Below are 15,465 nucleotides of genomic sequence, written 5' to 3'. Positions count from 1 at the left end.
TCAACTACCACTCACAAGTAGGTAATATAAAAATATACATGTTTTAAATAAATTTACTTTGAAGAAATGTGTTATAAGTATTATAAAATCATAAGATAAACTTCATAAAACAAAATTTCAGTTTTGAATAGTTTTTTTTTTTTTTGGAGTTGTCTAAATGACCCATGATAAAGTTTGGGTTAAATAACCCACCATCCAATTACATTTGAGATAAATGAGTTGGAAATAAACTAATAAATAAAATATATAAATTTCAACTCACTTATCTCCAATGTGATTGGATGGTGGGTTATTTAACCCAAATTTTATCATGAGTCATTTAGGCAATTTTTTTTTTTTTTTTGAAAGTTTTGAATAGTTAATTCATTACTCTTCGAGTATTCTTGCGGATCATCTAATATTGCAGGCGACATAATCTCTTAATTATTACTCTTTAGAAAGTCAACCAAAAAACTTTAATCAGTTATTCAGTTAATCAGTTTAATGGTTTCCCACTTGCGCCCGTGACCCTTTCTTGAATCACAGTGTTTTATGTTTCCTTTTCTTTCGTAGCAAGAGAATAGCATGTTTTCTTTAGTTCCTGAACCAGTGAACCTTATAGGCGTTTGTTTCAAGTCACAAAAATACATTATTGGGAATATATTCTCATATTGTTATAAGGTTAGTCCTCGTAAGATAACTCAAGTGGTATGAGTTGGGAGACATGCATATAAATTGGATATGGAGATAAGGTACAGGGATCGATTTCTGGCGGGTGCAATTTATATTTCTGATGTAAAAAAAAGGTTAAAATTTTGATTCCCAAGCAGATCTTATTATCTTATTTCCGGTCAAGTGGTAATAGCTATTATTCTATTCGATATATTCTCATGAAATAGATGGAGAATCTTGTATTCTCATGAGTATGAGTAAGTGAATTATTTAAAAAAGGGATAAATATGATTTTGGTCCCTAAAATAGCGAGTTACTGATTTTAGTCTCCTTTTGATTTTTCATTGATTTTTTATCCACCGAAAATAATGAATACTGATTTTGGACTTTCATTCTTTTTTGGTGGTATTTTGCGGCGGTTTAAACCACCATAACACAATTTATGGTAGTTTTTGTGCATTAGTAATGTTTTTAAACTGTAAAAAATGTGTTAGTGGTGGTTTAAATCACCAAAATAGCATAAAAATGAATTGATGTACCAAAATCAATATTTCACTATTTTTTTTATAGGCAATAAAAAATATATTGAATAGAAGTACAAGGGGTAGTTCAACTCAATACAAGAGATAGAAGAAGGAAGTAGAGAATAAACACAGAAAATTACAAGTACAAATACATAGCCCTATAAAAGATGAAACTACCCCACCTAATACCCCCTTGAAAATAAACTTAACAAAACAAGCCTCATTAAAACCTTGCTAGGATAAAACCCCCTTGGCAAAACCTAACAAGGAAAAAGAGTACCAATTTTGAGAAGTCAAGATGAATTTTCAAGGGTGTTTACAAAGAAAACTAATGCCCAACCCAGACCCCACTGCTAAACCTTCCAAGATCAGACCAAGCCTTCAACCAATTTATAAATCTGAATCTGTACCTCCAGGAAAAAAAAAACCAGCACCATTAGACTTGTGAAAAAAGGAACCAGGAATCAAAGACCATTCAATGGGAACACATGAATTGGCAGCAAGCAAAAACCAATAACCTCCATAAAAAAAATGAGTGCAGCAGCACCATCAATATTTCACTATTTTAAATGAACCCAAATTAATAAAAAAATTAAAGAGGACCAAATTCAATAATCCATTGTTCAATGACTATATCACTGAGATGAAGAAAGAAGATGCTCAACTTTTGGTAAGAATTCCATAAAAGCTCAAAAGAGTAATAATAAATTGAATTTCATATAGAAAATGAAGAATAAGGCTATGATACGATGTGAAGGCTAAAAATAAAGTACATATATAATTAGAGAGTAAATATATTTGTATTACTTATCTGAATTATTTACGAACACCATACTTATATATATAGCTCTAAGCATAACTTGAGTCCAATTGCTAAGAGAGTAAAGGCTCGATAAAGGCCAATCTATAAAGAAGAGTTAAAATTCACTAAAGGCTCGTTTGGTGCGACGTATAATATAAGGTCTGATAGTATAAGACTTGACAGTATTAGGCCTCATAGTATAAGCCCTGATAACTTTCTTATACTATCTAGCGTTTGGTTATACTCTGTATAATTTACCATATCGTTTAAATTAATGCAATTTTATGTTTAATAAAGTATTGAATAATGATATATAATAAAAATCAAATATGGAGGTGATTATAACGGTGGTGGCGGTGGTGATGGAAGTGGTGGTAGGTTGGTGGTGGTGGTGGCAATGGTGGTAGGTTGGTGTTGGTGGCGGTGGCGGTGACATTGGAGATAGGTTGTGGTGATGGTGGCAGCGATGGTGGTTGTGGTGGTGGCAATGATAGGGTGGTGGTAAGGCGAAGGCGGCTACGGTGGAGGGTGGAGGCAATGGTGGTGGTGGTGGTGATGGCGGTGGTGGTGGCGGTGGCGGCAACACCGGTGGTGGCGGTGGTGGTGGCGTTGGTGGCAGCGATGGTGGTTGTGGTGTTGGCGACGATAGGGTGGTGGTGGTGGTGGTAAGGCGGTGGCGGCGACGGTGGAGGGTGGAGGTAATGGTGGTGGTGGTGGTGGTGGCGGTAGGGCGGTGGTGGGGGTGGTGGCGGCAACACCAGTGGTGACGGTAGGGCGGTGGTGGCGGTGATCGGGTGGTGGCGGCAACACCAGTGGCGGTGGTGGTGCCAATGGTGGAGTAAGTTGGCAGCAATGGAGGGTGGTGGTGATGGTGACTTATACGTCACAACCTTATCATGTCTTATCCATCACTCACATGATGAATTAAATAATACGTCATTTTAACGTATAAGAGGGCTTTGATGGATAAGCTTATACAGTACAATGTCATCACCAAACAATGGATAAACTCATAATGTATTGTATAAGCTTATACTATCATGCCTAATACGGCGTGCCAAACAAGCCCTAAGTATTTTGGTTAAATTAAAGGCATATCCGACTAAGTTTGCTTGGTGAATTACTTTGAGGGTGAGAAACAAAAATCAAACTTAACCTACTTTTATGACGAAGGTTAGAGGAGGGGACAAAAAGCACCATAATTCATTCAAGCTCCAAATAAGTTCGATCATACCCATAAAACTCACGGGCAAAAGTTCAAGAAATTAACACTCATTTAAGCCTAAAGGTGACTTTAAAGTTTTCTATATCAAGCCAAGTCAATAGTTTTCGGAGTTATGGCTAATAACATGATCAAAGTCAAAGACATGTTGCCATGTCCAAGAGCACTCACGCATGACCAAAGGCAGTTTATACATGATTAAAAGCATTCATACATGGACAGGGACGGACCCAGGTGTAGCTGGTTTGGGGCATTCGCCCTTTACAGTTCAAAAAAAATTACAATAGATGGTATTGTGAAAATTTTGTTCGCCCCCATCTCCAAACAGCAAGCTAAGTAGCTGACTAAAATGTCCTCTCATAGCCTATCTTTCTGCTTGATAGGCCTATAGCTGGGCTTTAATAGTAGTCTATTTCTATTTCAAGTCTAGCTAACCTCCTCACACAACCAACCTTTTATATATTCATTCACTACTTTTGTTTTTATTTTTGTTATGACAACCGTATTTATCTTTTAATTTTCTCTTGATTCTGTATTGTTTGAGCATTTATATATTGATACCAGTTTTTTTTTATACATCAGAAGACATATTGATACAAATTTTGATACATATACACTCCATTTTTTATTTTCATCTCATTTTCACCCTTTTTTTTGTAAACTTTTTTACATTATCTATCATATCACTCATTTTTCTCTTTCCTCTTTATATTTGATATGGTGAAAATGCAAATGGTATATGAACAAAACTTTAAACTTTAATGTATTGATATTGTTTCTCTTGTAAATCACCCCAGCAACTTGTCATGTGGCTATGGAGTTGTAAGCAATAATAATATGAAAAAATGCTAGCTAACGTTCTTTTTAATAGTTCTCATTTATTTATGTGAGTCCTAATAAATTGGAAGTGACTCATATCTTAATTGGGTCCTATACAAATGAGTGTTAACTAATGGTTTGTTATGCTTATCGAAAAAAAACTAATGGTTTGTTATAATAAAAGTGTTAAGGTGAGTGTTGTGTTAGTATTTTTTCAGTAAAAATCATCATTGTAAATTTTTACTTGAGTTTTATGTCTAATAATATAGTAATAGATATTGTAAACTTTATTTGAAATTTTTGCCCCCCTACAATAATTTTCCTAGTTCCGTCCCTGTACATGGACATAGTCATTGATCCACCTTATGAGACAGTTGTTGACTTTGAAGAAATTGTTGTTGAGTTTGAGACATAGGAGAAAGACACATGGTTCAAGCCTTTAGTTCGAGCTTCATAATTAGGCGAAACAAATGACATAGATTAGACAACTTTATCTTGCTTTATTTTCACCCATAGGATTAGAGTATCCTTTATTTTAGAGACACTTTAAATGAGTTTGTAATTCAAAATATAGGTTGGACATCCTACTACTGAACATTTTGAAAACACATAACGTCTAATATTACGACAAATAACTACTAAGAGTTATAAGTAAACAACATTTTTCTCCGCTTTTGTATTTTCTAATCAATTATTAGTGCAATTTATTCTTCAATTATTCTTGCAGGTTTCTCTTTAATCATTTGCTTCAATTTCTTTTTGTTAGTCTTTATATTGTTGAAATTCTTCAAATGCTCACACTTTAATCAGTTCTCTCATCGTATTATTGTTCCTTCAAGTTATCACCAATGAGTTTGAGTTACTTTAAACTTGATCACATTTTCAAACTCCACGTAGTCTTATCACTTGTAAACCACTAAACTTAAAATCATCTTGTAACCTAAAAAAAAAAACTTAAAATCATCAAAAGATGACATTATCCAAGTCTCCAAGCATAGCAGGACAAAGAAATAAGGAAAAAAAAAAATCTAACACAAGACAGATAGGTGTTGTCTAATAAATATTTTGATTAGGCTCCATGCCAAAAAAAAAGAGGTTTCATTTCCTAGCTTTCCTGGTGGGCCTGGAAGAATTGATGGGCTTGGGCTTGGTCGAGTCAATGGGCTTCTTCTTCTTCATTGCTTCAGGGGTCTTCACCTCACTCAGAAGCTTCACTTTCTCCTTAATCTTAAGAGCTTCGGGTGTCTTGATCTGACACAGCATCTTGACCTTCTCCTTCTTCTCCTTCTTCTTCTTCTCACCAATCTCGCCGGAGGAGATCTTGTACGAGTTTTTCACCTTGCAGAGCCTCTGCGAGTTGACCAAATTCTTCAACTGGAGCGAGAGCAGTTTCCTGAAGTTTGGAGGTAGCACCTTGTCGTGCTTCTCCTCGATGAACTTGGCTATGGCTTGCTGGCTCGAACCGTTGCTCTCTTTCAACGTGGATATCGCATCCGCAATCATCTGTATAGATAAATACCAAAACAGAACGAATTAGCACAGTTTTCAAATTTCAAATTCAAAACGATTTTGAGATATTGTGAGAGATACTTCGAAGTAAGGAGGGTGTGTTGCGGTGGCGGTGGAAGGAGAATTCTTCTTAGCAATTGTTCTTCCCATTTTTGAGACTCTGTTTTCTTGTTGTCACGAGCGAATGAGAATTTGGATTGCTTTTCAGTGGAAAATATCTGAGTGCACGATGGAAAATGATAGAGAGTGGGGGAAAAATATCTGTTTGCTTTAACTTCCAACTCAGTTAAATGTTGATTCATTCAAAGAGTTGCTTTTATGTTTTTAAAGTGAGATTCCATTTTCCAAAACAAAATAAAAGCACTTTTAATTTTAAGTTTTTAACCAAACAAACACTTCGAATTTAAATTTGAGATTAAATTTTGGCGGATTCATTTCCTTCTGTCGTTGGGCCGAATAAAATAATATTAAAACTTATACGGGCTGTTTAAACTTCAACAAAGCTGGAATAGCTCAGTTGGTTAGAGCGTGTGGCTGTTAACCACAAGGTCGGAGGTTCGAACCCTCCTTCTAGCGTTTTTTCCATTTTTCAGGACTTTTCAATTTTTCTTAACTTTTACATTGATAATAAACTGCACATATTTTACCTTGTTAGTGAAAGGCTGGTTTGTTTGGAGGCATTTAATTAAAATATTAAGCAAGTAACTAAGTAAGATAATTTTTTATTTATTTATGAAACTAAGTATGATAATTCAATGTTCTTGTGTTTGGTACGAGTTATATTACATGTAAATTATACTGTACACGTGCAATACAACTAAACACGTGATTAGTTTGTTTAGTTATAAAGAGTCAGTTACGGTTAGCTAGAATTACACTTTAGTGTAGATTAGAGGAGTTTCTGTTAGATTAACACTTGTATAGAATCATTGATTCAGAAACTAACAATTCAGTTTCAATAAGTTATGAATAAGTAATCCCTCCCAGATATAATCTATTTTCAGGAAACCACTGTACTCACTATCATTTTGTGTAGTAAATGGTTCAAGATAAAATTAACTAAATATAAACGAACAACACCAATTATTTACCAGTCAACATTAATATATCAACGAACAACAAGCTAAACAAGCCTTTATTTTGCACTTTCTTCTATATATCTTAAGTACCTAGCTATGAGCTCTCTCTAATGCATCTACATATCAAACAAACAAGCAATATGGAAGGCAAAGAAGAGCCACAAAAGCCAAGGTCGACTGCAAAGTGAAGTAGAGAGAGTTCGAGAAAAGCAGCGTTGGCATAATCATTCCACCGTCGTTTTTGTCTTCTTCGTAATCATCTATTTCTGTTGGATAGAGTCCCGAAGCCGGAGGCCGAGGTGGTCCTGGTGGGAAGTACGGAACTTCTGGCATAACTGGAACGAGTGATGGTAAACAAGTGTTATCAGCACATGGTGGTTTCGGTGGTCGAAGTGATGGTGGCGGATGCTGCTCACAAGGGCTACATGGTGGTGGTGAAAGTGGCGGGGGTGGAAGTGATGGTGGCGGAGGGCATTCAATAACCGCAGGTGGTGGTGGTGGTGGCAGTGGTGGTGGTGATGGTGGTGGTGGTGACGGTGGTGGTGGGCATTCAATCACAGGGAGAGGTGGTGGTGGAGACGGCAGGGCACATGGATTCTCGCACTCCGTACACATTGTGCATGGAACAGAAACAGTAGAGGGTAGTGTTGATACAAGCAAGATAGTGGAGAAGGTGAGCAGTAGAGGCAAATTAGCCATGTTTGGAAATGGTTTGTTGCTGAGAATATGGAAGATTTATGGGAAAGAAATTCGTGTACGAGAAAATGAGGGCTTATGTTTTGAATGTGAGGGATATCCTGGTGCTGTATTGGTGGCCGCACCATTTGTCGGCGTTTTATCTTCTATGCCAAATTCTGTTTGTTTGTATCCAAATTAGAACAAACAGAGAATTTAAATGAGGAAAAAGGAGAGAAATTACTAATATATGTGATCTAGCTCACATATGATAAGATGGAAATAGAGAGAAATATAAAATGCATTATTCAGGATAAAATAATGTTTGGTTTGTGAAATCAATTTCACCTTCACCACATACGATAAGGTAGTAATAAGAGATATGATAGATAATGTGATAGAAATAAAAGAGAGAAATAAAAAGAAATATCTTAGAGCATTTCCGATGCAAGGTTCTTAGTTCTTATTTTTAAATTAAGAACTAAGTTCTTAACTATTGGAGGTGCTGAAATTAAGTTCTTAGTTCTTAAAAATAATAAGTCAGTTCTTATACAATGAGTTTTACTTTTTGAGTTCTTAGCATAAAAAAATATTTTTTTCTCATCCAAATTACTTTATTACTTTATGAGTTTTGTTTTATTACTTTATGAAAATAAAAAGTATAAATAATGTGGTTGGTGAGACCAAATGAATAGAGGTAAGAACTAAGAACTAAGAACTCATGGTTGGAGTAAAATTGCTTAAGAGTTGCTTAAGCACATGTGGCAATTCGAAACCACATGAATAGTGCTAAGAACTAATAATTAAGAATTAGCATTGGAGATGCTCTTAGAAGAGAAATAGATGTGTGAAAGAATCAATACTTTATTCAGACATTAAATTATGTAGTCTAACTGACAAAGTGACAAACAATTAGTCATCCTATCAGTTTGTTGATACATCCATTATAAATAAGTTTGATAGTACTTTAAACTATTTAGACAACTCATTTGCAATTTTATTGTTAATATAGATTTTGAGTTCTTCATTGTTAATATTGAGTTGAATTGAGTGTTATAGTGCATTTTGCAAGTATCTTCGTTATGGTGAATGTATTGTGCACTGTCGCCAATCATCATCATGCTCTATGCCGCATACCACCATGCTCATTCAAAGAATCATCTCGCTCGGATTCAAGAAGATCAATTGTCTTTGTCTGTGAGATTGAAGAGTTGATTTTCACCTTGTATATGGTGATTGTTTGAATTGTTTGAAGGACGGTATTTCCACCCAAAATCAATAAAGACTTAGTTTCCTACCTCATTTAAATGTGGACGGTGGATCCCTCCTTTTCTAAAAATTCAAAAAGAAATGTGAAGTGACAAACAAACAAGATATTAAAAAGATGAAAAACTGAAGAAAAAAACTATAACAAAAGTCACACCTTTATGATTTACTTACAATTATCAAATCCTAACTATCAAAATGTTATTACATTTTAATTTTTATGATTAAGTTTCAGAACTTAAACTTAAGGACCGACCAAATATAAGTTCGAGCACGTTATCTTGAAGGTAAAAATTTCACGCATTTATTTTATATTCTTCTCATAATGCATTTTTTTTGTCCATCTAAGCGTGATTTATTGCTTAACTTGGCATTTCTACTCATCTTTCATCTAACATTACATGTGGAGCTAAAAGCTCGTGTTCTGGTCGGCCCAAACGACGATATCACCCACCCTTTCTCCCCTTACTCTAGGTGGCCCAAATGAGTAAATGACCATTGTTCATCAAGTTGGTTTACTAGAACAACCAAGTTTAATCAAGATCAAAACATGGCTCCATTCTTCTAACTAACTAATTAACTAACCACAAGTTAGAAGCTAACTTGTCCAAACTTAAGATAATGATAAGGCGTGAAAGGAAGAAGGAGCAAGAAACACAGGAAAAGAACGAAAGAAAAAATGGAAGGAAAATTGTCTCGCGCAGCAAAGAAGCTCACATCGTCTCCCATTCAAGAACTCTCCCACCTTGCTCAGAGATGCAACGCCATCAACCTCGCCGAAGGCTTCCCCGACTTCCCTGCCCCTCTCCACCTCAAAAACGCTGCCATTTCCGCCATCAATTCCGACTTCAACCAGTACAGGTACTAGAACTAGGGGCATAACCTCATTTACTTGTTTAGGTTCCAATTGTCAACAATTTGATAGAATCCACCATTTGCTATTTGAGGCATGTGCAAGGTATATGTGACCTTTTGGCCAAGATGGTGAAGGAAATGCATGGTTTAGACATTGACCCTCTTACTGAAGTAGCTATTTGCTGTGGTCAAACTGAGGCCCTTGCAGCTGCAATCTTTGCAAGTATGCATTCCCTCTGTTGTTAGTTATGAGTTAGTTATATGGTGGTTTAATTTCTCTGAAATGTGTTGATTAAGTTCTTATGTTCTTGATTCGAATAACAGCAATTGACCCGGGTGACGAAGTCATAATCTTTGACCCTTCCTATGAAACATATCAAGGATGTGTTACTTTGGCTGGGGGAGTCCCGGTAAGCTTGCCATTACCAGCTACCTTAACTCTTGTTCGAGTCGGTATTGTATTAGGTGTTTATGATTTATGAATGGGAAATGCTACCTGCTTATTTCTTTATATACACTTTCCAACACACTTTTTAGCAATTTAAGTTCATTTTGGATTCAGGGTGTCTTTGAGTAAACAGTTTCATTAAGCAGGGCAATAAGCGTTTATTGCTTATTCAAAAGTTAATTTGAGAAACTTGTTGAAATAAGCTGAAAATAAGCTATGGATAAGTATAATCTCTTATCATGAGCTAATTTGAACAACATATGGCAATAAGCTCTAAACAAGTTCTAGATAGGCCAAAAACTATTTACATAAGCTCTCCAAACAGTTGTATAAGCACTTGTGTTATAAGGTAAGCTTAAATAATTAGCTCTTCGAAATGAAGCCTTACTAAGTTATATGAGTTCCACTCCTAATTTGACCATTTTCTCAATTTAGTGGGACACATAAATTTTAACAACAAAAAATAGTGTGTGGAAAAGAATGTCTTAAAGAGTGTGTTGGAAGCACTCTTTTTATGAATTAAGATAGTGCAGCTTTCAGATTAAGTCCTTTAGCTCTCTGGTTTTTTTACTATTTTTTGGGTATAAAAATGCTGCAAAAACAACACTTTACATATATGAAATGTTAATGTTTCTGCTTCACTAAATTTATAGATCGGTGTAGCGTGTTGTAGAATCTTTCTGCACATAACCTGTGTAAAATCTAATGTTCCTGCAATTTTGTTGTCTCTTTAAATGTTACTGTTATTGACAATAACGTTTATAATTTTCTTTTTTCCCCCTTTATCTAATATGTCCCCTTGTTTCTGTGAAAGACAGATATATGTGCCACTTGATCCGCCTAATTGGACCCTTGATCCAAGCAAATTGCTGAGATCAATAACTGAGAGAACCAAGGCCATTATACTGAACAGGTTAGAAATTTCACAAACTCATAATTCCCTCAACTTTAGATAAACGTCATTCTCATCTTGGAAAGCCTTAGATTGATACTCTTGATGCCCTACAAGGAATAGAATAACGCTGTGAATCATTTTTAAAATGAAAAATAAAGGAACAAGAAATACAAGTTCTATCAGCTAGTTGGGCTGGTATAAATTAGAAATTATGACTGTTACAAGTGTCTCAGGTTATCCATTCTATTTATTATGCTGTCAAGTCCCAGAGGTTTCTGATATGCTCATATTTTGTAAGGACAATCTAAGATTTGCAATCCTTGAAGAAGTTTGGCGTGTCGTCCATCTTTCATTTTTCACTTGCTCAAAATTTTACTCCTTTTCATAGGGTTCTACCTTCGGGAAAAGGGTACAACATTAAGGAGATGGTTTTATTTTCTTTCATTGTTTTGGAAGCTTGAAGTGACTATGTTATATCATAATGTTCACTTGCTCAAAGTTCATATTTAATGCATCCAAAGGTTGAAAGAGATGCTTAGTTTCACACTATGAATTAGATTTACTACATACTAACCTAAAGTTTAAACAGCCCTCACAATCCAACCGGCAAAGTTTTCACAAAAGATGAACTTGAGGCTATTGCAGGAGCATGCTGTAGCCGAAATTGCCTGGCAATAACAGATGAAGTATGATACCCCCTTACTTTGTTCTCACAGGACTTCAACTTCAGGATTTAAACAAGATTTCTCTGAAATGAATTAACATAACTCATGTTTCATGTGAATCTTCTTCAAATGCAATTTTGGATTCTTGATGCAGGTCTACGAATATATAACTTATGATAACCAAAAACACATATCCCTTGCCTCATTTCCAGGAATGCAAGAGCGGACTATAATAACATCTTCTTTGTCTAAAACATTTAGTGTCACAGGTAACAGGTCAAAGTTGCATGAAACCGAACTGCACTAGAATATTTTTAGTTCCCTCATCCTTGCTAAAATGAATGGCGTCAACTCACTGTTAGTCTGTATCTATCAGGTTGGAGGGTTGGATGGGCAATTGCACCAGCTTTTATTGCGTCTGCTATCAGAAACATTCACGTAACCGTTACAGATTCTGCTCCAGCACCTTTTCAGGAAGCTGCATTGACCGCTTTGAGAAGCCCCCCAGAATACTTTGAATCACTGAGAAGGGTAAGATATCAATAGTACATTTGAGGAGACATGTACTAGTCTTTATCCTATATAACTTGAAAAAGTAGAACTTAGATGTTAGTATTCAACATCCGTACCCACAAAACAAAATGAAGTCTTAACAATGCTGTGTTTCCTACTTGTTTTTTTTTTCCTATTGTTCCTATCTATGCAGGATTATCAATCAAAAAGAGACTATATCATCAAGTTGCTCACAGGAGTAGGTTTCAAGATACGGTTTATACCTCAGGGTGCCTTCTTTTTATTCGCTGAACTTCCTGAAAATTGCCCCCTTTCTGATGTATGTGCACTCTTTACTCTCTTCTATAGGATTAGGAGCTATTTGTGATTGTCTCAGTCCATTTTAGTAGAGATTTTCTTTTTCTTTTAGTGTTGTTTTAAAGCAGTAAATGTTTTTTTTTTTGCAGGTAGAATTTGTTAAAGAACTAATACTTGAAGCAGGGGTTGTGGCTGTTCCAGGTCAAGGATTTTTCCATACAAACTTATCATCAAATGAAGTTAGTAATGAGAGTTGTAACTACCAGCAGAGATACATCAGGTTTGCATTCTGCAAGAGCGATGCAACTTTGAATATGGTTTCCGAAAGACTAGGTAAGCTTTTGGATGCTGCAGGGCATCTCTGCTTCTTCCTCCGTGCTGCAATCATGAAGGACACTTGAAATCCATTATATCTTCATTACTCAAATGCTCTAGACCTTGTCCTGGTTTCTCATCCTTTGAATGGAAGCAACTGGAATACATGGGGTCTTGCCGCAATTGTAGCTAGCTCAATCAAGAGCAAAGTCACCTTTATTGATAAGGCGATATGATTCTGATCACAGCCGCTCAATGCCTAGATTCTCACAACAACAATGTGGCTATCTCATTGATTTTCAACTCACTTTCAAAAGATATTATTGCAAGTATCATGTATTCTGATTATGCAGACTTAAGTTGGCAAAGACATGAAGGAAATATTCGGCCATTTTTTTGTTACTCAGACTAACCTTGTGTTTCTTAATGGGGTTGAATGGTTATGTCCAACTTGGGAAAGTTGCTTTTTACGGACCTCGTTCCACCTCTAAACAAGGTTTTCCCACTCGTGATCCAAGAATTGATAAGTATTTTTCTTAAGAAATCAGACTTAAAATCAGTTGATACTCTAACAATGATAAAAATGTGAAGATAGATTATTTCATGTGCTCCCCTGAGGCAATTAATGGAGGCAAATCAAACTTTGGGAGTTTTGGTGGTCCTAAACTTTAAAATTGGCCTGTGACCCAAAAACTTTAAAATTGATCCTGAACCCTACAAATCAGCCCTAAACCCTAAAATTGACCTGAAACCCAAAAAGTCGGCCATAAGCTTCTAAGTCGACCATTGATCCTAAACTCCTAAAATGAGTTCAAAACCCTAAAATTTGCTCCAACTTTAAAATCGGCCCGAAACCTAACCAATCCTATAACCTAAAATTTGCTTTGAACCTAAAATCGATCCTAAACCTTAAAATTAACCTGAAACCCAAAAATTGGGCTGATTTTAAAATTTAATAATAAATGTAGTAATATTATTTTTAAAATCACAAAATTTTGATTTGGTTTGGATAAAACCGGTTTTGAAACCAAATTAGAAATCTGAATTTCCAAATTGGTTTCCGTTTAATAAAATGAATAAGCTTTTTAAAACATATAAAATGGATAGAACCCGGTTAGGGTGTGAAATTGAACACTATAAAATGAACTCCCTTGGATTTGGACCAAACGAAAGGAAACATGCGACCCTGCAACAACATGCGACAACACCTGGAGCACATCGTTGCTCCTTCGCCGCCACCACCACCACCACCACCACCACCACCATCACCTGTTCTCCCTCACGAACTCATCTTAGAAATCCTCTCACTGCTTCCCGTAAAGCCTCTCATCCAATTCAAATCCGTCTGCAAATCCTGGAATTCCCTCATCTCAGATCCCCAATTCGCCAAGCTCCACCTCCGCCGATCATCCCCTTACAACACCGACTTCACCCACCTCCAGTTACTGTTCTCCTGCAAACCCGACGATTCCAATCGAAAACACGCCTCATCTTGCTCTGTAAGTTCTCTCATCCAAAACCCTTCTCCCAATTTACCTGCACAGGGTTCTCTCTTCGATTTGAAGGACAAGTGCCGTGTCTTTGGTTCCTGCAATGGTTTGATCTCTTTGGTTAGTTTCACCAAAGGAGAATTGTCTATTCATATATGGAACCCCGCTACGAGAACAGTTTCTCCAAACCCCCCACCGTTACTTCTTGCAGGGACCATCTATAAGTGTAGTAATTTTGGGTTTGGTTATGATTGTTTAACTGATACATACAAGGTGGTGATGTGTTTTGCAAGAAACTCTGTGCATGTTTACAGTTTGAGTGACAGTAGTTGGAGATGCATTCAACCTTTGCCTTCATTTCCTAATCTAGGACAAGGGCCACAAGATGGAGTTTACTTTAGTGGTAGTCTTAATTGGGTTGCTTGTGATGAATGGGGAAGTGTCCAGTTCCATATAGTTTCACTTGATTTAGGGAAGGAGACGTACACGCGGTTGGCTATGCCTGGTGATCACATCGGTACTGAGCCACTTCTTGGGGTTTTAAGGGGTTTCTTGTGTCTTTCTGATGATTATGAGCAGACTCATTTTGTTATTTGGCGAATGAACGAGTTTGGAGTTGGGGGATCCTGGACTCGTTTGGTGAACGTTAGTTATGATTATCTTGACACTTCTGGTTACCCGAATTTTCATCTTGGGATGAATGTATTGTGCATGTCTGAAAATGATGATATCCTGATGGTGTCATATTTAGATCAGTCCCAAGCAATTCTATACAACCGGAGAGATAATAGTTTACAGCGTATAGAATTTCCGAACAATATATCCTTTGGCTGCAATGTCAAGTATTACCTCGAAAGCTTAATTTCACCTTGTTGAAGATTTTTCTATCATGTTTTGATTATCGCCTTCATCAGACTTGTAGAATGTTAAATTATGTAGGTCATTTCAAATCATTGTCAATCCATGTAGACTTGTTTTGGATTATTATCTATTCCTAATGGTCTGATACTCTGATGATCAAAATCTAAGGATGGATCAAGTTGTGTTGATTTTATGTTTGATTTCATTTGATTTGATTCCTTCTTGCATATTGTATTATTGGCTTGGTCTTCAGGAAGTTATAGAACTGGATGGTCAGGTAAGGAAAACTAAAAATTTGAGTATTTTTAAAATTCTGTTCAATAAGTTTAATGTAACCTCTGATTGTGATTAAATTGTTGAAGATCCTAGAGATAAGTTGTTTATTGTCTGTATATAGTACTGAGAAACGGAAAATTGTTGGAGAGTCAACTAGTGCACATATTAATGTTAGATTTCAACAATTGATTAATGACGAGTGATGGATCAAGTTATACAACTAGTAACTAGTAATGTTGTCTACTTTATCTATTGTCATACACTAAAATCTTGACTTATTTATCTTCTCAGCAAATCTTACTT

General features: G+C 36.0%; 3 protein-coding genes and 1 non-coding gene across 4 annotated transcripts; 3 read left to right on the top strand and 1 right to left on the bottom strand.

Moving 5' to 3' along the window:
* Positions 1 to 5,005: 5,005 nt before the first annotated feature.
* LOC130719820 (histone H1-like) lies at positions 5,006 to 5,677 on the bottom strand. Its single transcript, XM_057570425.1, has 2 exons — positions 5,609 to 5,677; positions 5,006 to 5,521 (listed from the first exon to the last, which is right to left on the bottom strand). The coding sequence occupies exons 1-2, from the start codon at positions 5,675 to 5,677 to the stop codon at positions 5,117 to 5,119; spliced, it is 474 nt and encodes a 157-aa protein (XP_057426408.1). The 3' UTR covers positions 5,006 to 5,116.
* A 352-nt stretch (positions 5,678 to 6,029) lies between these two features.
* TRNAN-GUU (transfer RNA asparagine (anticodon GUU)) lies at positions 6,030 to 6,103 on the top strand. Its single transcript has one exon. It is a non-coding gene; the product is annotated as a tRNA-Asn (tRNA).
* A 3,049-nt stretch (positions 6,104 to 9,152) lies between these two features.
* On the top strand, positions 9,153 to 12,947 carry LOC130721385 (uncharacterized). The gene is made up of 9 exons (XM_057572178.1): positions 9,153 to 9,408; positions 9,495 to 9,625; positions 9,727 to 9,812; positions 10,669 to 10,763; positions 11,335 to 11,431; positions 11,565 to 11,679; positions 11,787 to 11,941; positions 12,117 to 12,242; positions 12,370 to 12,947. Exons 1-9 carry the CDS (start codon positions 9,227 to 9,229, stop codon positions 12,619 to 12,621), a joined length of 1,239 nt encoding a protein of 412 aa, XP_057428161.1. The 5' UTR covers positions 9,153 to 9,226; the 3' UTR covers positions 12,622 to 12,947.
* Positions 12,948 to 13,674: 727 nt separating this feature from the next.
* Positions 13,675 to 15,079, top strand: LOC130717228 (F-box/kelch-repeat protein At3g23880-like). Its single transcript, XM_057567380.1, has one exon. It carries the CDS (start codon positions 13,714 to 13,716, stop codon positions 14,899 to 14,901), a length of 1,188 nt encoding a protein of 395 aa, XP_057423363.1. The 5' UTR covers positions 13,675 to 13,713; the 3' UTR covers positions 14,902 to 15,079.
* The last annotated feature ends 386 nt before the right edge of the window (positions 15,080 to 15,465 follow it).

The sequence above is a fragment of the Lotus japonicus genome, chromosome 5 (assembly GCF_012489685.1).
Source record: "Lotus japonicus ecotype B-129 chromosome 5, LjGifu_v1.2".
Taxonomy (NCBI): Eukaryota; Viridiplantae; Streptophyta; class Magnoliopsida; order Fabales; family Fabaceae; genus Lotus; species Lotus japonicus.
Note: the sequence above shows the minus strand (reverse complement) of the source record. Positions and strands in the feature narration are given on the sequence as shown.

Excerpts from the sequence above, each read along its gene's own strand:
- LOC130717228 (XM_057567380.1), top strand. The coding sequence starts at position 13,714 with ATGCGACCCTGCAACAACATGCGACAACACCTGGAGCACATCGTTGCT.
- LOC130719820 (XM_057570425.1), bottom strand. The coding sequence starts at position 5,677 with ATGGGAAGAACAATTGCTAAGAAGAATTCTCCTTCCACCGCCACCGCA. Across the intron at positions 5,522-5,608 it reads CACACCCTCCTTACTTCGAA|ATGATTGCGGATGCGATATC; the intron begins GTATCTCTCACA and ends TTATCTATACAG.
- LOC130721385 (XM_057572178.1), top strand. The coding sequence starts at position 9,227 with ATGGAAGGAAAATTGTCTCGCGCAGCAAAGAAGCTCACATCGTCTCCC. Across the intron at positions 9,409-9,494 it reads TCCGACTTCAACCAGTACAG|GCATGTGCAAGGTATATGTG; the intron begins GTACTAGAACTA and ends TTGCTATTTGAG. Across the intron at positions 11,432-11,564 it reads GCCTGGCAATAACAGATGAA|GTCTACGAATATATAACTTA; the intron begins GTATGATACCCC and ends TTCTTGATGCAG.